The sequence below is a fragment of the Pelophylax lessonae genome, assembly GCF_965119305.1.
Source record: "Pelophylax lessonae genome assembly, chromosome: 10".
In the NCBI taxonomy this organism is placed as follows: Eukaryota; Metazoa; Chordata; class Amphibia; order Anura; family Ranidae; genus Pelophylax; species Pelophylax lessonae.
The window spans coordinates 90,780,203-90,800,782 of record NC_138777.1 but is presented as its reverse complement, the minus strand read 5'-3'; the positions used below and the strand labels follow the sequence as shown (position 1 = coordinate 90,800,782).

Sequence of the window (20,580 nt, the reverse complement as noted above, 5' to 3'; positions counted from 1 at the left end):
TAAAGCAAAATCTACAATGGAATGGTTCACAAATAAACATATCCAGGTGTTAGAATGGCCAAGTCAAAGTCCAGACCTGAATCCAATCGAGAATCTGTGGAAAGAACTGAAAACTGCTGTTCACAAACGCTCTCCATCCAGCCTCACTGAGCTCGAGCTGTTTTGCAAGGAGGAATGGGCAAACATTTCAGTCTCTTGATGTGCAAAACTGATAGAGACATACCCCAAGCGACTTACAGCTGTAATCGCAGCAAAAGGTGGCGCTAAAAAGTATTAACTTAAGGGGGCTGAATAATTTTGCACTCCCAATTTTTCAGTTTTTTATTTGTTAAAAAAGTTTGAAATATCCACTAAATTTCGTTCCACTTCATGATTGTGTCCCACTTGTTGATTCTTCACAAAAAATTACAGTTTTATATCTTTATGTTTGAAGCCTGAAATGTGGCAAAAGGTCGCAAAGTTCAAGGGGGCCGAATACTTTCGCAAGGCACTGTATATATATACACACACACACACACACTATATTAATAACTATAACCACTGCGCTATAGACAAAAATAAGTGAAAAGAGCAGCCAGCACATAAATATAGTATACTGTACTCTATATATATAACATCAGCTAATACACAAGTGCAGCGCTTGGTACTAAAAACAAATAGTGAAGCAACCCAAAATCTATATAATATAATCCACAATTTCCAAGCAATGTGAATACAGTAAAAGGGAAAAAACAAGTGCACTGTAATCCTCTTTGTAATAAAATCACCACGTGTTCACCACCAGCAAACACTGAGGCTTACCAGATGGAATGTGATTCTCATATAATAAGTCAGAATGCGCTCATGGAAAGATAAATGGGCTGCTATCATTCTTCACAGATGGCACCAACATCGGCTTTCCATTCCCACAGTAATGATAGTAAGAGGCATGCAAGTAAAAGAACATCCAAAACTGCAACCCCCAGAATCCACATGTGAAGTAATGTACCGGCTTCCAGCTCCGCCTAATGCATTTCATCAGATTCCCCTGATGACATCATTTCTGGGGATTGTTAGTTTCGGTGCCATTTTAGAAGTTACATAGATGTGAGTGTTAGTAACCAGTTTTTACACTATTTGGAGCTCTTATTTACAAGCCTCTTACTATTATTACTGTGGGGATGGAGAGCTGATGTTGGTGCCATCTGTGAAGTACACATAGCAGCCCATTTATCCTTCCATGAACGCATTCTGACTTCTCATAGGAGATTCACGTTCCGTCTGGTAAGCCTCAATGTTTGCTAGTGGTGATTTTATTAAAAAGCGGATTTCAATGCAGTCATTACTTCACTTTGATTCACATCGCTTGGAAATTGTGGTTTATATTATATGGATTTAGGGTTGTTTCACTATTTGTTGTTTGTATTATGCGGTGCACAAGTGTATTAGCTACCTTGTGCTTTCTGTTCTTCACTTCAAGACTCTTAGGCTCCATTCACACCTGGGCGTTTTTGTTTCAGGCGTTTTTTCAGGCGTTTTTATGGGCGTTTTACAGGCGTTGTGTGCAGGCGTTTTTAGATTGACTAGAGACCAATGGAAAACGCCTGTAATCTGCGCAAAAAGAAGCTCATGTACTTTTTTGAGGGTTGGGCGCTTTGCTTCAGGCGTTAAAACGCTCAGATGTGAACAGGGGTCATTTAAATGAATGGGGTTTTACTTGTTGGGCGTTTTGGAAACGTTTCTTTTGAGCGTTTTTGGAGGTGAAAACGCCCAGGTGTGAATGGAGCCTTAAATGAAGCACAGATTCACTTTAAGCTGAAAGCTCTTACCGAAAGCCCATCTTGCAGTCCATGATGCTAGGTGCTTCCAAGCCCATAAGAAGGTCTTCCATTTTGATGTAAGTTTGGCCCTCCCTTTCCACCTGTCCATGGTAGGTAGGAACATATGGCCGGAGTATATCTTCCATAAGGGCCTCCAGGCATGCATTTTCTATGGGACTGAACTTCTTCAGAATGTGGCCTCGTTCACTGGCTTTGAAGTTACCTTGAGGGACAATTGCAAAAATGAATAGTCAGCTGCTTGGACTTGGATTGCTTTTTTCTTAGATCTTTGAAAGTCATTGATCCAAATATAGTGGTAAATTTAAGTCACATGGCACTTACATTTTTTAGATGTTTGAAAGTCACTGATCCTAATACTGTGGTAAATTTAAGTCATGCAGTCCCTACATTTCTTAAATGCTTGAAAGTCACTGATACTAATACTATAGGAAATTTAAGTCAAAGTGATTGTTTAAGACTAGTTAAAGTTTGGTATTAAACCAATTACCCCGTTCACATAATTTAAAGGATTATTTTATACGGTGTGAGAGTTGGACTGATTTTACCTTGCTCTTATAGTGCTATATACCAAGACAAGAATGGTGCAGCCTGTGCCTTAAGTATCCCAAAAACAAAATTTCATATATTCCTGTTATTGGCACTTTGATGTGGGCGGTGCATTTGTTTCCCTTTTTCAGACTTTTATTTCCTTTTTCACCTGGTGATCTTGCCAATAACACACATTGGGGGTAATTTACTAAAACTGGAGAGTGCAAAAACTGGATTTTTGACTTACCGTAAAATCCATTTCTCCTAGGTTCATTGACGGAGGCAGTCTTCTGATGCATATCAGTAGGGACATCCCAAAGCATTACCAAAATGAGGGGTGGGAACAGCAGAACAAAGAAAAAACAGTCACCAAGGTCAACATGGCCAACCAGGCAACACAGGACTCATCAGAACAACCAGATGAGGTCTACCTGAAAACAAACAGAAGAACACCCTCAAGGAAGGCCAAGGGGCCCCCTAAACCGCGGCCTGGAAAACCTTGCGGCCAAAGGAGGCATCCGCAGATGCCATCACATCCACCTTATAAAATTTGGTAAAGGTGTGAACAGACAACCAAGTCGCCGCCTTGCACACCTAAAGCACAGATGCCTGATGGCGAAAGGCCCAGGAAGCACTAAGCGCCCGAGTAGAGTGCGCCTTGACAGGGAAAGGTGGAACCTGACCCTTAATGGAATAAGCCTGCACCACTGTCTGTCTGTCTGATCCATCTGGAAATAGTCGCAGCAGACGCAGGCAGCCCTTTTGCCAGGACCAAAGATCCCAGCAAGGAACTAGGTCCTTACTCCTGACTAGGCATATTAAAAATGACATCCTATGCAGGAAGAGAGAGGGTATACCCCCAGAGACTGCCCATAGGCATAGCCAGAAATTCTTTCTGCTTAGTGTCCTACTCCTGTAGGGGGTTGTATTACCCTACTGATATGCATCAGAGGGCTGTGTCCGTCAATGAACGATAGCGAAATCTGGTGCAGCTCTGCAGAGAAGCCAATCAGCTTTCAAGTTTTATTGTCAAAGCTTAATTGAACAAACTGAAGTAAACTATAGCGGATTGACTACCATGCACAGCTGCACTAGATTCTGAGTGAATCTCCTTCTCAATGCCACAAGGTTGTCACCCTAGGTGTGGACTATGAACGCCTCCTCCTCTCCTCACTTCCAATACAAAGAGAGAAGGTGTAATGCAGTTTACAGAAAATAGCTGGTAAGGCTGATGGCTTTATTTGAGATAGTTCAGTGTAGAAAATTTACTTGGTCTGAAAAAAAGAAAGCAAATGCAGCAAACATAGAACTGAAAATCTGTAAAATCGTTTTCTTACAGTCCATTGAATGACACAGGAATTCAAAAACAGTTGGGTAATACTGCTGCCTACATGATTTTGGGACACTGGCAAACAGAAAAAAACATAAACCAGGTCCTATATGGCCCCTCCTATACCTAGCTTGTCTCAGTTGTGTGAGAAGGCAATGCACAGGGCCGCAAAAACACAGAGGACTTGGACATGTGTCCTGTAATGGACACGGAGAAAGATTTTAAGGTAAATACAAAAATCTTACTTTCTCTGCCATAGTCATGCAACGTCAGAAACAGTTGGGATGCCCAGAAGTAGTCCAACTGAGGGGAGTGCTGCAGCCACTGACAGAACCAAGAAGGGACTAGGAACCATCTGTAACCCAGGACTACCAGAAGGACTAACATTTAATGCTAAAGCAGATCAGGAGAAGACCCCAGCAAGAAAAGGGAGTCTGTCAATGACTTAGGAAGGTCACAGAGGATCAACCTGATTCTCAGAGATCACTGTCAAGGAGGAATATTCAACCCAAAGGAAACAGAGTGTGCACCAGCAGGATGCAGTGAACTAAAGCACCAATAAAGGAAGTGGAACATGCAATTACATGATAAGGAAACAAATAGACTAATAGCATGACAGTCAACAAAAAGAACACTTGGGCAGACCCCAGGACTCACTACTAGTTGAGGAAAGTTAGATGATAGTGAAAGAGACCATGCAGTCAAAAGCAGCATGCTAAGTGTGATCTTACATAGGGATGAGGTCACTTTTCCTGTTACAGGAAGAACTCCTAAACCTTCCCAGATGGGCAACCCTTGCAGCACATGGTGGGATCCCTTAGCTACAGGGACATCATAGCAAGAGAAATCTTCTTGAAAAGCGTGGGGGAGGGGGGAGGATAACACACCATTGGCCTAAAAGACTAAATTGTCACACTGGGGACTTCTTGGTTCATAAGGCCAATGCAGATGTCTCATCTCAAGTCCAGGCTCCCAGATACAGAGGGGGAGGCTGAAGAAAACCAAGTCAATGACAATAGGTGAGACTATATTAGGAGGAAGTTCCCTCAATAACTCACAAGCTCCTGAAGGGGAGGAAGGCAAACTGTCCCTGATAACTATGGAAGGGTGCAGTGACCCACAGGGTGTAGATTTCTTTAGAGAGGATTTTGATTGGGCAGGGTCGCTTGCTTGCGCCCAATAGCTATCAACAATAGACACCTGCAAAGCTCCACTGAATCAAAGCTTGCAGGGATTAGGCCCCTCAAAAAAGTTCTTCCTGCTTTAAGAAAATCCCACAATTGGGATACCAGGAAGAGGTACTAAGATGGACAAAATGTTCAGAGTTATGAGAGGTAGCATATGCCTCTGGGAGGAGTCAGGTCATTGTTAAGAAAGGAAACAGTAGGAACAAGCCCCCGCTGACTGTGTAAATTTGATGAGTACCAACCACCATAAGGGGTTCAAAAGCATCTGAGGATGTTCTCTTATCCTGAAGAAGTGAGGTAATTCCCCAATGCCAAGTTCCCACATACACTGAAATAGGGAGACCCAAGGTGTGGGGAACCCACTAGGAAGTAGAAAGACAAACTGCTGAATACAACAGCACAGGCAAAGAGAGGAGCTGCAGTTGAAGAAGGTGCCACACACAAGGAGTTAGCCAACAGGCTAAAGAAAGGTGTCCTGGGGACCCAACTGCCAGGAGACAAGTTGCTCAAGAATCTGTCTGAATTTACATGCAGACCCCCACCTATAGAACTAAAGGCTTTTTAGAGGGGTTAGCAGACCTCTGGTTCCTAGCCCTATGACCTGAATGTAAGTTAAGCTCTGAAGGCTTACGAATACTTACTGCCAAAGAAGATTAGGGAAGAGGGTGGCATTACTCCATAGTATTGATTGAAATCTCCAAGGAAAAATGATTACCAACTCCAAAGACAACAGGAAGAAGGGGTATAGAGGGCTGGCTTAATATGTTTCTGTTCACCAGTGTCCCAACCTTCTGTAGAACCCAGTAAAACCCAATTGTTTCCAAATTTCTGGAAGACTGAGAAATTACATTTTAGGTACTCACAGAGTAGGGTGCAGAAATGGAGTAAGCATGTCCATGAAGGAACAGGCAGTAACCCTGGTGTCGACCATTCTGCAACGAAGTTTGCATGGCAAAAGAAAGGGAAGGAAGCACCTGAGTACCTTATAAAGGGCTTTAGGTGGAATTGGCAGAATAGTGCAACCTGTGGTATGATGCAACTCCTTAGTCATCCATCTGATACTAAGCTCTGCATAGTGGAATTTTAGTGCCAAGTTTGAAAAAGTTTACATTAAGTGAATACATTTCAAACACAATTCCTAGTTTTCTGATAGTTTTAGCATATAAACAAATACTATTCAGGAGAATAGTATTTGTTTATATGCTAAAAGTGTAAAGCAAAGGCAGTCCCCAAAGTGTGGGGTCGGGGTATGGCTCCCAAGGTTTTACTGGGAATGCACCAGTCTGGATGCACTGCTTCTACTGTTTTGTTAGAAGATTGTGAGGAGATGATTGAAAAATTAAAAACGTAAAACAATGAACTAGTGATTTCTCCATAAGATTGAAGTGGACCATTACCTTAGGGCACAAGCAAAAACTGAGGATTCGTGGAGTAGGGTGGGTTAGAGGGGGACCCCAGAGGGCGTGACCTTAAAAGCTTTACCAGTGTTTAGTCACTTGAAGGTACAAGCCTATCAGCCAGGGTCTATGAATATCAAAGTATCATACCTTTTATTTTATCTATGAATATCAAGCCTGTGTCCTGTACAGGGTGAAATTAAACATTTTTGTTTTTGGGTTTGGATATCAAAGCAACATGGGTGAATGGAAAACTGCAAAGCTTTGTGTAATTCGGTTTAGAATTCAGCTCTGAATACTGTTAATAAAGTTAAATACTTTTAAGTAGGGATGCACCGAAATGAAATTCTTGGCCGAAGCCGAATAATAATGAAATGCTTGGCCGAAGGCCGAATACCGAACGCGGTGTTTCGCATTTTTTCCATTTATTTTGCCAATTTTTTGTCCTCTCTCTTGTCCTCTCGTGTCTCTCTCTCTCTCTTGTCCTCTCATGTCTCTCTCTCTCTCTTGTCCTCTCATGTCTCTCTCTCTCTCTTGTCCTCTCATGTCTCTCTCTCTCTCTCTTGTCCTCTCATGTCTCTCTCTCCCTAAATGTTACTGTAGGGAATGGGATTCAGTGCACACTGCAGCCTTGTACCATAGGGTTAATGTTAGTGACACTGTAGGGATTGGGAAGGATGCTGGGAATGGAAATCAGGAAGCATGCAGGCAGCCTTGTAAATTTTAATTGCAGATACAGGGCACTGGGCAGGTCAGGGTTAATATGGTAACATCAATTACTCAGTGACAGTCAGTCAGTGTCAGTGTGGACTCGATCAGATTATACAGTGACAGACAGTCTCTCATAGTGGTGGTAGTAGGAGGCTGGAGGTGGACTAGTAGGAGTCTGGAAAGGAGCACAGCCGCATACATACATTACTCACTCGTGCACTGCAGCCCGCCCCACACATTCAGTGAGTCTTACTCTCCTCCCTAGTTTTTTCAATGGCACATTCAGGAAGCCAATCACGCCGTGAGTAGCGGCACAGCGGAACCAATCAGGTGTGCAGGCACGCGTGATTGGTTCGCTGTGCAGCTAATCACGGCGTGATTGGCTCCCTGAATGTGCCATTGAAAAAACTAGGGAGGAGAGTAAGACTCACTGAATGTGTGGGGTGGGCTGCAGTGCACAAGTGAGTAATGTATGTATGCTCACCGCTGAAGTGTCCCGGCTTCCCCTGCCTAACACGGAAGTCTGTGAGTCCTCCTGTCCTCCTCCGAGTCCCATCCCCCTGCCTATGTAAATATCGTGATCTCGGCGATATGAATATCGCCTACGGCCACAGAACGATAGTCGATATCATATCGACTATCGTTCAGCCCTATTGTTTGGCACAAATTTATTCGGCCTTTTTACTTATTCGGCCGAACACCGAAAGTGCTTTTTTTGCTATTTTCGGCCGAATAATGTTCGGTTGCCGAACATTCGGTGCATCCCTACTTTTAAGGGATTTTTACTTAAAGATTATCTACTAACCAAGCTTTAAATGTTCTCTGCATATTTGTTTAAGTAACGCTGCATACCATTTGATTAAATGACAGCAAAAATACCTTTTTATAATCTTTTTTTTTCCTAGGGATTTCATAGCAACACACAGCTCCAGGTCTTGGGCTGGTGGGAGAAGACACCAACAATGCCCAGAGCATTGGCACCAGTGGGGTAACACCACTGGGAATTTAGCACTTTTTTTGGCTCACACCAAGCTGCTCAGAACTCTGTTCATGATCGTTAGCAAAAATATTTTTTACACTACTAATTGATCAAACTGTATGTAGCATTACTAAAGGTAGTGGGCAAGTAACATTTAAAGCTTGGTTAGTAGATAGACTTTCCTTCTTTTTTAAAGTAAACCTGTATCATTTTACAGTTATCAGTAGATCCACAGCTGTATGCAGCTAAATGTGTATCAAAATAAAAAGCTTAATAAAAAAAGTTTAGTTCCACTTCCTTCTGCCTCCCGATCCTCCCTTTTGGTTCTTTAAAGGTACAGGCAGCCTCACTGACTAAAGAGGACTATCAAAGTGCAAAAGGGTTGTATCAAGCCCAATTTCTGCAGGAAATGTCCAGACGTGTTTATATGTTTAACTATCTTTATCTCTGGATCAACTGATTGTTCTCAGAATGGAAAGATGTATGTAGGATTCCCTTGTATTTGGGGGTGTTATTCCCTGATGAATCTGCTTATAGTTAGTGAGGAACTGGGAAAGTGGCACCTTACGATGGCCAACGGTATAGTCTATTTCTAATTATGTTTGCCACCTTATTCTGTGGTTTTTAAAGTATATCTAAAGCCAATCCTTTTTTTTTTTAATTCTGAATAAAGCATGATTTTTTTCGGCTGTCTGTGTCCTATTGGGGAGATTTTCTTTCACTTTCTATCCTAGAGAGGAAGGCTCACTACAGATAGGGTCATCAAAACAGATGCCCTATTGAAAAATGACCTGTTCTGTTGACAACTGTTTCCCATCACTTTCTGCCCCAGTGACAATGGTCACCAGGATAAATAGCAGAGAATCAGACAGAAATAAAAAGCTGACAGAATTATCTTGTAATCCTTCCACACACTATTTGGATACATTTTACCACTGCCACATGCACTGGGGCTCCATCTTGTTTATTTTACCTTCATGGCCAGCCAGTTGAACCCAGGAATTCTGCCGTCTGAGTGACCAATGCACCATTGTGAAGAATGTCTTCCATGATTTTGTCTAGAAATAAAGTTATACGAAACAAAAGTTAAGTTTAAAATAAATTGCCTTAGATATCAAACAAAAGGGCAACAAACAGGATCTTAAAAGAGACATTACAGCAAAAAAAGATTTGACTATTAACAGTATAAAATAAATATGAAGTGATGCGTTCTAATTAATTCCAATAACTTTTTAATGAAAAACTGCACGGCCCAAGCATTTCTTTACCAGACCTACGTAAAACGAACATTCTGCATTACCTGAGTTTTCCGATAAGTCAGTCTACACCCCCATACTAAATTACCAAAAGTAAATACACCAAATGTATAAGTGAAGATAGATAAAATAAGGTTTCTTATCTTTATCAAGGCTACCAAACCTAATGTCCATTGTACACACACTATATATATATATATATATATATATTTTACACACATACACATACAGTATCTCACAAAAGTGAGATACTGTGTACAGGCCTTGCCAAGGTCGACCAAAGAAGTTGAGTGTATGTGCTCAGCATCATATCTAGAGGTTGTATTTGGGAAATAAACATATCAGTGCTGCCAGCATTGCTGCAGAGGTTGAAGGGGTGGGGGGTCAGCCTGTCAGTGCTTAGACCATAGGCCACACACTACATCAAATTGGTCTGCATGGTTGGGGTCCCAGAAGGAAGCCTCTTCTAAAGATGATGCACAAGAAAGCTTGCAAACAGTTTGCTAAAGACATGGATCACTGGAACCATGTCCTGTGGTCTGATGAGACCAAGATAAACTTATTTGGTTCAGATGGTGTTAAGCATGAGTGGCGGCAACCAGGCGAGGAGTACAAAGACAAGTGAGTCTTGCCTACAGTCAAGCATGGTGGTGGGAGTGTCATGGTCTGGGGCTGCATGAGTGCTGCCGGCACTGCGGAGCTACAATTTGTTGAGGAAACCATGAATGCCAACATGTACTGTGACATATTTTAGCAGAGCATGATCCCATCCCTTCGGAGACTGGGCTGCAGGGCAGTATTCCAACATGATAACACACCTCCAAGATGACCACTGCCTTGCTAAAGAAGCTGATGGTAAAGGTGATGGACTGGCCCAGCATGTCTCCATACCTAAACCCTATTGAGGTGGGGCATCCTCAAATGGAAGGTCTCTCGAATCCACCAGCTCCGTGATGTCATTATGGAGGAGTGGAAGAGGACTCCAGTGGCAACCTGTGACACTCTGGTGAACTCCATGTCCAAGAGGGTTAAGGCAGTTTTCACTTCGGGGTGTACTCACTTTTATTGCCAGCGATTTTGACATTAATGGCTGTGTGCTGAGTTATTTTGAGGGGACAGCAAATTTACACTGTTATACAAGTTGCACACTCATTACTTTACATTGTAGCAAAGTGTAATTTCTTCAGTGTTGTCACATGAAAAGGGTTAATAAAATATTTACAAATAAATACAAGGGGTGTACTCATTGTTGTGACATACTGTGTATACACACACACACACCACACACACACAGTGTATGTATATATATATATATATATATATATATATATATATATATATATATATAAATAAAATGTTTGGGGATTCTATGTAACTTTCTAGCAAAAAAAAAAGTATATTTTTACATGTAGGCGCAAAGTTTTAGAATTAGCACGGATACAAAGTGGTTAAAGCAAACCTGAGATTTGCCCTTGAAAGCAAAAACCTTTTGCTCTGCCAGAAATGCACTGAGAACTATGTGGTGTCAGCCCTGCCCAGTATCTAATCTACTCCACCACTCTTTCTTTCCGCTGTTTTTTTTTGGACAGCTGTGAGCAGGGAACTGCTCTGCACTGTTAACAAATCACAATCTGGCATTGTTACGATTCATGTAACAATTAATCGTGTCTGGGATAAGCCAATACCTTGCCCCCCAAAAAGACACGGAAGCTGAATAAGTTGGAAATAGGGCAAGGCCACAGCTTAACCACTTTACCACTAGAGGATTTTGCTGTCTTACGTCTGGGCCACTTTTTGCGATTCGGCGCTGTGCGACTTTAACGGACAATTGCGCGACGCTGTACCCAAACAAAATTTACGTCCTTTTTTTCCCACAAACAAAGCTTTCTTTTGGTGGTATTTGATCACCTGTGCGATTTTTACTTTTTGCGCTATAAACAAAAAAAGAGCGTTTATTTTGAAAAAATAACAATATTTTTAACATTTTTTTATATGAAATTCCCCCCCAAAAAAATGTAAAAATCTAAATTTTTTTAAATTTTTTGCCAATTTGTTTTCTGCTACCTATGTTTGGTAAAAAAAATCACAATAAGTGTATTTTGATTGGTTTGCGCAAAAGTTATTGCGTTTACTAACTAAGGGAAAGATTTCTGTCATTTTTGGTGGGTTTTTTTTAACGAGTAATGGCGACGATCAGCGATTTTTTCGCAGGACTGCGACATTGCGGCTGACAGATCGGACCCTTGACTGACATTTTTGACACTTTTGGGGGTACCAGTGACATTACTGCAGTAATCAGTGCTATAAATATGCACTGTTACTGTGAAAATTACACTGGCAGGGAATTTATTGGAGAGGGAGGGGTTAATGTATGCCTGGTGCTTACTAACGTGTGGGGGGGAGATGAATGAGTGAGTCAGGGACAGATCGGATGTTCAGCTATGCTGAACACTGCGATCTGTCACTCCCTGTCACTTAGGAGATCCGCCCGCTCTGTTTACACAGGCGGGCGGCGAGCGGGCGGATCTCCAAACTAGATTCCCAGACGATCGGGGAAGAGCAGCGGCGATCGCCGCCGCTCCTCCCCTGGCCCGACTCCCGCTGTGACTGAAAACAGCGGGAGCGCGCCTACAGGGGGAGGAGTCTAGCGACATAGTACTACGTCGCTAGATGATAACGAGCCACATTGCTGCAGTAGCAGCAACGTGTGCAGACGTTAAGTGGTTGATTGAACTTTGCTAAAGTAACAACTTTCCATATGTACCAAACAACAATGACAGTCACGGTTATACTGTGAGCACCCATGAAACATAAACTCACATAGTGTAAGAGGGCTGTCTTTACCATCAGTGACAGACAGACATTAGACTGACTCCAGAATTTACCTTGAGGGCATAGCCCATAAAGCAACATCAATTGCTGGCAAGGTGAAAACCGCCAATAAAGCTGTGACAAAACATCACATTTTGGGGATGTCAACTCTTGTGACAGCTGAATCTCCTCAGAGCAGTTGGATGTGCCTCAGCGTAGCCTTTTCCTAGAATTCAGGCTCCACCCAGACACCTCGGGTCTTTGTAGCTAATCCTAAGGAAGCTCTTTTGTCCCCCCCCCTCCGGTGCCACATTTGGCACCTTTCAGGGGGGAACGGGTACCTGTTTTTGACAGGTACCCTTCCCCACTTCCGGGATATGGCACCGTCCCTCGGAAGCTCGGTCCCCTCCTTCCTCCTCCACCGCCGAGCCAGTAGGAATGCACATGTGCAGTAGGGACCCACCCGTGAAGCCGCAAGGCTTCACTGCCGGGTTCCCTTACCGGCAATGACAGATGGCAGCACCCAACAGCTGATGGAAACATCGGCTGCGGTGCCAACATTGCTGGACTCCAGAACAGGTAAATGTCTTAATATTAAAAGTCAAAAGCTACAGTTTTTTGTAGCTGCTGACTTTTAATTTTTGGAGGGGGGGAGGCGGAACTCCGCTTAAACTTCTCTTTTAGGATCACACCCACAGTGATGCCATGCTTACAGCAGTCAAGGCTCCCTTTCCCTAAAGGAGGTTCAAGGGGCCTTCATGTTAATTATCTACACCAGTAACAACACATTTTCATAGGGTTTGTGTCAAAAAAACTTTGTCATGTATTCTACTACAAGAAAATAATTGTTTTCAGTTTTGTGATCACCCCCCTTTAAACCCCCCATTTGTCTAGCCTGTGCAACCTTCCGGCTAACTAAAAATACACAGAATGTTTGGTCAATGAGACCACAAAAGTGAAAGGAAGTAGGTGGGTGTTTAAAGGATTGTTAAAGTCTGACAGGCATTAAGAAAAAACTTGCTGTATAAATTTAAGATAGAAATTGAGATATACAAAACAGTTAATACTGTACACCATCTATTCATTGCAAACAAATGTATCCTGAAGCAGAATTTGTACAGGATCACTGATACCTGACAAGAGGATCCACAGGCTTAACATGGCTCTGCCTTAACCAAACAGCTTTATTTACTGCACCTCACAAACCAGGAACTTGGCCATTTTTTAAAATAACAGCTTAGATTTGATCTTTTAACAAGTCTTCCCATACAAGTGTTATTTAAAGGCTAAACTCACCTATACCATATAGTATTTGGGGTGTACAATGTAACATGTTCCAGCACCTCTCTCACCCCGAGCCCCCCTCTCCTTCCCTGTGACAGCAGGCGGAGGTTCTCTCCTCCCCCCACCCCCCCCCCCCCAGCTGGTCACATCTAAAATAAGCATTGCTGTGCAGGGATCTATGACTGAATAAACCACAAGTCCAGTCTTCCACCGTGGCAAACGTAGTGTGGTTCTCTATGGGCAAGTGTGCTGGTACTCCATTCACTCTTCCTCCAGCTTTCTAACTGGAAGACAATACAGAAATCCATGCAGAAAGCTGGGAGGGAGGGTGTGCAGGGCATTGAACCTATGATCCATTGATAGCAGGTGCCATGCTTTTTTCTATAGGAAAAAAATAACAAATGCACTTTTTTGCAAAAATTTGTGCATTTATTTATTTTTTCCATAAAGATGAACTTAACTTTTAAAGTGCATGCACAGACACAAAGTTTTTAGTTTTAGAGTAGGGAAGGTTTTTTTTGTTCTGCCTGTGCATTGTTGAGGTGATCCCCCTTCACAATGCCACAGGAAACAAGAGGAAATCTCTCAAAAGTGATGGAATGCCCCTCCTAAGAGCAAAAGAAACCGGTGTCCCCGCTGAAGGATTTGCCTAACCTCTTGATCTGTTGACAACTACAATTTTTGGTTTTAGGGGCAATTTTGACAGGATACAGTTAACCCATCAGCATGTCTTTGGAGTGTGGGAGGAATCCGGAGTACCCAGAGGAAATCTACGCAGGCACAGGGAGAACATGCAAACTCTAGGCAGGTAGTGTCATGGTTGGGATCCGAGCCGGCGACCCTAGTGCTGCTAGGTGTGGGTGCTATGGACAGTGTGGTTATGAGTAAGCGACTGGTAATGTCGTGAAACGCGTCAACCTTTGTCTGCTTGTACACTGTCTGTCACTTGATTTTATTGGAACAATAAAGGAAACATCTTTGATTTCAAGAAATATTTTTACCAGAGTGCGGTCAATCCTCTCATACTTTGCAGGTGTGGGTGCTAATCACTGAGCCACTGTCTTCTGGTCATCCTAACACCTTTGAGAATATTAGGACTACAGAAGCATCAAACTTACCGGCAAAATACAGTAAAACAAGTTATTCACGAGAGCTGATAAATGGAGGAGGAGCTGGAAATCTTCAATCAATAAATTGTAGTTGTGTTCACTCAATGTGCAGATGAAAGAAATAAACAGGAATTTTCTTTTACGTGATTGGATGATTGAAGTGAATTTGATGAGTGAAGATTCTCAGCCTTATTGAATCTACAGTGAACAGCTGGGTTTATTTAGTCAGTTATTAGAGAGAGCAAAGCTGGACGGGAAAGTGTAATGTCCAATGAGACGTTAGTTTACTTTAATGGGATTGCAGAAAGATTAATTACGATTGGTTGCTATAGCAACTGAACATTACATTACCAAATAAAACAAAAAAAAAAGTGTAGTGGCCATAATGAATTGTAATATTGTAAAGAGGGTAAAGCCTAAGGGCTCTTTAAACCAGCAGCGTTGCCTAAACACAGTATCAATGCAAGAACAAGTCAATTTGTCTTACACCCTATAGCTTCAGTTCACAGCAACATGCTTTGCTGGACTGCGCCAAAAATGTTGAAATTCTGCCTAGCACATTCCTATATTCTGTAACACATTTCAATGCACTGTGGCACATATTATCACGAATGTTTGGAAAAAAATAAACCACTGGAATGCAACAAGCACGCACGTTGTGCACGCTGTAAAGTGTGTGCTGTGGTGTGAATGGGCTTTAATTACAGCCAATTTTTTTTTTTGTTCCTATAGGAAGCCAAACCTCTGTCATGTTGTAACTGTTGTCTGTATTTTCAAACTGAGATACTAACTGCAGTATAAAATGTTAGTAGTGTGAGTAGATAAGGGTTAGAGCCTTCTCTTGTTATCTTGGTGATAGACTGTTATACTGTGTATCAGAGGGTGCCACCAAGAGAGGAAGGCAAAGGAAATCTTTCTCACAGAGTATGGCAGACCTCAAGCCTAGCCTTATCTATCAAAAGAAAAGAAAATGGAGTGGAGATAACTCTTCCACTAGTGTTTTCTAACCCATCATATTTCGTGAATAATTGTCCCAACATAAAATACCAAATGATATGCCTGTCATTTTATTGGCAGTGGGCTGTGAATTATAAAATGTATACATTCCCAACTGCCAATATAAATCTGCTATAAAGATAAAAGAAATAGAAGGTATATTCTATGAAGCAGAAGACTTTGTACTGGCTGAAACTAAGAAAATCTCATTTGCATTATAACAGTTTTGTTTCTGCCTGAATGGTTCACCACAGCTCAGAGAACAGAATATCACATAAAGTAAACTTTGTTGATAAAAGATTTCCTATTACTACTGCTTATACCAGGGATGCTGGAAACCAGGAGCCACATTTGTTACCATTATAGAGATATTTATGTACACCAGTTGGATGTGCAGGCTCGATCCAATCAACCTCAGGCATAGCACTCAGCCAGCGGCTGGATAAACATTAAATTAACCTGGCATTTACATTTGCTTTAGCGATAGCAAAGTATGGAGTGCCTACTTGTTACATGCTTCCCAGCCTTTTGTTTACCCATTGGAGTCCCCCAAAAATGTAAGTTCCACCTCAACACAGCCTAAACAGGGCGAAGGATCCTTCTCTGCTTCTATGTCGCAGTGCTCAGGGCTGTCGATTGGCTGCTTAGGTATAGAGCCCTCCATTGTGGAAAGGGTAAAGGTCCTGTAGTCCTCCATACCCACAATAAGGTTTTAGTCTTTGGCCCCCTCAGCCCCCCCTGCAGAAATCCTGTTAGGCCCCTTGTACACAGGCGTCTTAATTTAATGATATTTACTCGGGAACTTGTGACTCCCATGTGCAAGGGGCTAAAAAACTGTGTGTAAAGACCCCAGTAATGAGGAGTATAGGAGAGTATAGGCGAGTAAAGGTGTGCAATCGTATAGATGAGTAAAATTCTTCTTCACTGCTAGTATTGTAATATACCATATTTTTCGCTCCATAAAAGACGCACCTGACCATAAGATGCACCTAGGATTTAGAGGAGGAAAACAAGAAAAAAATATTCTGAACCAAATGGTGTACTAAAATATTTATTAATATTATATATTATTATATTATATTATTATATATTATTATATAATTATTATATATTATATTATTATATTATATAATAATTAATATAGCAGTGGTGTCTACTGACTGTCCGGATATGTGAACATGATGATACACACCATGCCACTTTTTGTTTTGGGACTAATCATTCAGCCTTACTATGTGTTTTATAGATTATACAAGGAGCTCAGTATAATAGTCTAATGAGGAACCCCATAATTATTAACCTTCTATAGGTAAAGCTCATGCCGGTTACATACCGTATATATTATATTGGTTCTTCACGATTAACTTCATTGGGCTCCTAAATCATGAAATCAGTTTCCGAAATACTTCTTTACACACTGAGCCCGGGCGGCTGCAATATAGAGCAAAGCCGCTGCTTCTTGTGTATGGCTCCTCCTGTCATAGGCGGAGTGCATCTGATATCACTCTGCCTGTGAGCGGGGCCTATACCGGAAGTAGCGGCTCCGTTCTAGAAACTGACAGCTGAGTCGGGACACCGCGGGGAGACCTGAGATCAGTGTGCGCGGACCGCCCAGTACCCAACATGTAGAGATTTAGTCAGTATTCGCTTCATAAGACGCCAAGACATTTCTTTTTTTTTGGGGGGGGGAGTGCATCTTATAGAGTGAAAAATACGGTATTCACTTATAATCGCATAAACATTAAACAAGTAAACATGCAAGTAAATTACTCCACTCAAATGTAACTTTTTCTATTTTTGTTTTACTGCCTTGTATTCAACGCTGTATTACTGATCTTTACTCAGCTGTGTGCAGTGTCCCATAGACAACAATGCATCTCATTTAAGATCAGTAAAAAACTCAGCATTTTTTACTCCCGTGTGCAACAGGCCTTACTTTGCCCTGAATTGGAAAGTACAAGGTTATGTTGAAGCAATACTGTCATCACCCAAAAATATCTTAAAACATAGGTGCTGCTTTTTCCAGAAAAAGTAATATGCTTACCTTCCTGGCAGCCCGTGGTGCCAATTTTGACTCTTTAAGCACTACGTCCTCCATCAGAATCTTCAGCATTTACCACTTCAAGGAGTGTCAAATGCTCGTTTCCCCAGTCGCGCATTGTGGTTCCATCTTTCAGTCCCTACTTTATTACAGGGCTAAGCAGAGGATAGGAGGTCAGTGGAAGAACAGCCCACATTGGGGGCAAACAGTTGAGGATTGAGCAGTAAATATTGTCTTTCTCTTTCTGCAGGGACTTTTGTTTAGCATTTTACAGGTGATGACATGTTTATAATTTTTCTGATAAGTAACTGTGTCAGTGTAGGTACCATAAAGGACCACAACATGCAATCTTGCAAGAGAAAGTGAGAAGTTCAAGTTACAGTTGCCTGAAATTTGCCATGTGTTTGGCCAGCATTCGTTTTTCATCCTTTTTTTGTGGTTCTGGAAAGTGCAACTACTAAGTAAATACTTGTCTGAAACAAGAATTATTTAAAGACTGGTTCATTTTGCAAATTAACAAACCACAGCAACTAACCCCATATTAAACCATGTACATCGGAGATACAAAAAAAAATACAAACATTCTGGTAGGAACCTGAACTTTATATTGAAACAAGGTTGAAATCTAGGCCTAAAGCTGAACTTCAGGCAAACAGCTAAACACACAATTGAAATATCTATATGTAAACTATCTCACCTGCCAAAATCTCTAATACTGTTCATCCAATCATGATTAAGACACCTTTGCCAACTGGCATAGTCAGGTTTGTGGCCTAACTTTTCTCATTTGCATTTAAGCAATACAGCCTGGTACTGAACTCCTTACCAGCCTGTTGATTAGACAATAAAGAATCACCTCTTTTCACTAAAATTCACATCAGCATACATCTCTGCATGTGGATATAAAATCATCTTACATCCATTAGCTACACAAAACATTTTCTGCTTCTACTTACAACTACTGTTTTTCCACTTCCTGGCTGAATGAGGCACTGGTGATGTAACCAGGACCTCACAGATGCACCCTGGGAAGTTCCAGTCACATGTTCCAGGAGCTAGACCCAGACTTCTAAGCAGATTTCTAGGAACTAAAAGGAGGTGGGTTTATCCATCCTCAGTGAAAATAGCCAACGTGAGAAGAATGAAAAGAAAAAGAAGGTATGCAAAGAATAAAAAGCCCGCAATGACGTATAAGTATCTGTTTCTAGACTGTCATTGCTAAATATTTGTAAGCAATGTGTAACGTTTATGACAATGGTGAAAGTCCTCTTTGGGCAAGGTACATATATTTGTGCAATGGGGGCTCATGAGCAATATTGTAAATTATCCAGCAACACACACAAAAAATGCATTCCTTTTTTTAGGCACGCAGTGATCCCATTGATTCCCTAAACCCAGATTTAATACCAAGAGGCCACATATATGCAGCCCCATGTAAACACATAACTGTGCTGAGTGCGCGCTCCTTGCAAACACCCGGCACAATAACCAGTGGGTACCGGAAAGCTCCTGATGCATACTTGTGACTGGGAGCTTTCCGATCATGTGACTGCCAATCACAGTCCTCACGTGATCAAAATGCATTTAGAACCTCTTAAGGTCCGGGAGATGGCAGTGGGAAGGGGGTAATAGCACTCTGACACACATTGCTAACGTGCATGAGAAAAAAAAAAAGTATTGTAACAAAGTACCATGTGTTTTTGGTGCAAAAAAAAAAAAAAAAAAGAAGAAGGTCATGCGCATCAATTGTTTGATTTCTACATGAAGAACAGCCCCTTGTATTGAATGGGCTGTGCTAAATGTGACTCACAAAAGCGTGCATAGGTGTGAGCAGAGCCAGTGCTGATTATTCTGCTCTCTTTAAATTATAAGGTTAGGATCCAGTACCTAAAGCAACATTACAGGCTGTTCCCACAGCATGGGCTTTGGGCATGGCTTCCTAGGTTTTACCAAGGTTGCACCAAACTAGATACACTGCTTCTATAGGCCGTGAGGGTTGACTGAAGAATTCTTTAGGAATATAATAGTAAATAGTAAAGTAGTAAAGCTGGTTTCTACAGGAAAGAGTAGAGTGTGTGCCTTGGCACACTGAAAATAACAAACTTCATAGTGTCCTGTATAATTATTTGACATCAGACTAGAATTTGACTATCACCAGGACCAAAAGGGTAACTCCAAGAAGCTAAATAGACAACGTATAAAATGTCACTGTAGATATCTCTTGAATTGTTCTGCTACAACCACCGGGATTGTGTGTAAATCTGACAAGTAGACTCCTGCCTGTGGAAGTATTTGTGTGGCTGCGCTGCAGCTCGATTGCTTCCACACACCCCTGGTAACTGACGCCCTCACCATGTATCCTGGGCTCTGCTTTCCCATCTGCAGGCAAAGGACCAACATAGCAGGTTCCGCCAGGTAGAGGGGAGGGAGCAGAGCGGACACGCTCTCCTCCCCTCCTTGTTATGACATATTTGATGTCACTTCTTGGTCCGCCTCCCAGTGTCCGTGGCCAGAATTTTCAGGAAAGAATGTAATTCAATGCAATCTGCATTGCATTACATTCAGTGGACCACAGAGGAGACATCCAGGGTTTTTTAAACCCTGGATGTCTCATTAAAGAGAACCTGTCACCAAAAAAAAAAAAAAATCACCACATCACATCACTTTCTGTCCCCTCTGTAATGAAAAAAAAAAAAAGGAAAGACTAAATAAATATAAATAGTAAAAAAATAAAAAATTACACCCAAGCACATAAAATTCCTCACCCACCATTTTTTTTGAGGCCCCCCCACCCTCACTTATACACACACCTACAAACGTAAATGCACCGGTTTGGGGGAACCTAACCATGAAAGTGTCGTCTATGGAAAACATAGGGTACTGGATTTTGTCGCCATTTCACAGGCGCACTCAAATTTATGGTTTGACATATTGGGTATCTTATTTACTGGGTGCAACCTCATAATTTTTGATTAAACAATTGAGTCCTTTATTGCGTTTGTGTACCCTAACGTTATCTCCAGTGCATTTTGTTACTAAAATTTGGCGTTTTCTAGACCTTTGCGGTAATCTTGTGTGACAAAAAAATGGAACTACCACTGTTTTAGTCTCTGGGGTATCTTCTTTCAGAA

At 41.7% G+C, this 20,580-nt stretch overlaps 1 protein-coding gene across 1 annotated transcript in view; it reads right to left on the bottom strand.

The window, feature by feature from the left end:
• Positions 1–20,580, bottom strand: part of LOC309565388 (inositol-trisphosphate 3-kinase B-like) — a 125,743-nt gene that overhangs the window by 30,549 nt on the left and 74,614 nt on the right. The window contains exons 2-3 of the mRNA XM_082270318.1: positions 8,926–9,010; positions 1,809–2,022 (exon numbers count right to left, since the gene is read on the bottom strand). Coding sequence (XP_082126444.1) covers positions 1,809–2,022; positions 8,926–9,010 — 299 coding nt within the window. The remainder of the gene's footprint in view (positions 1–1,808; positions 2,023–8,925; positions 9,011–20,580) is intronic.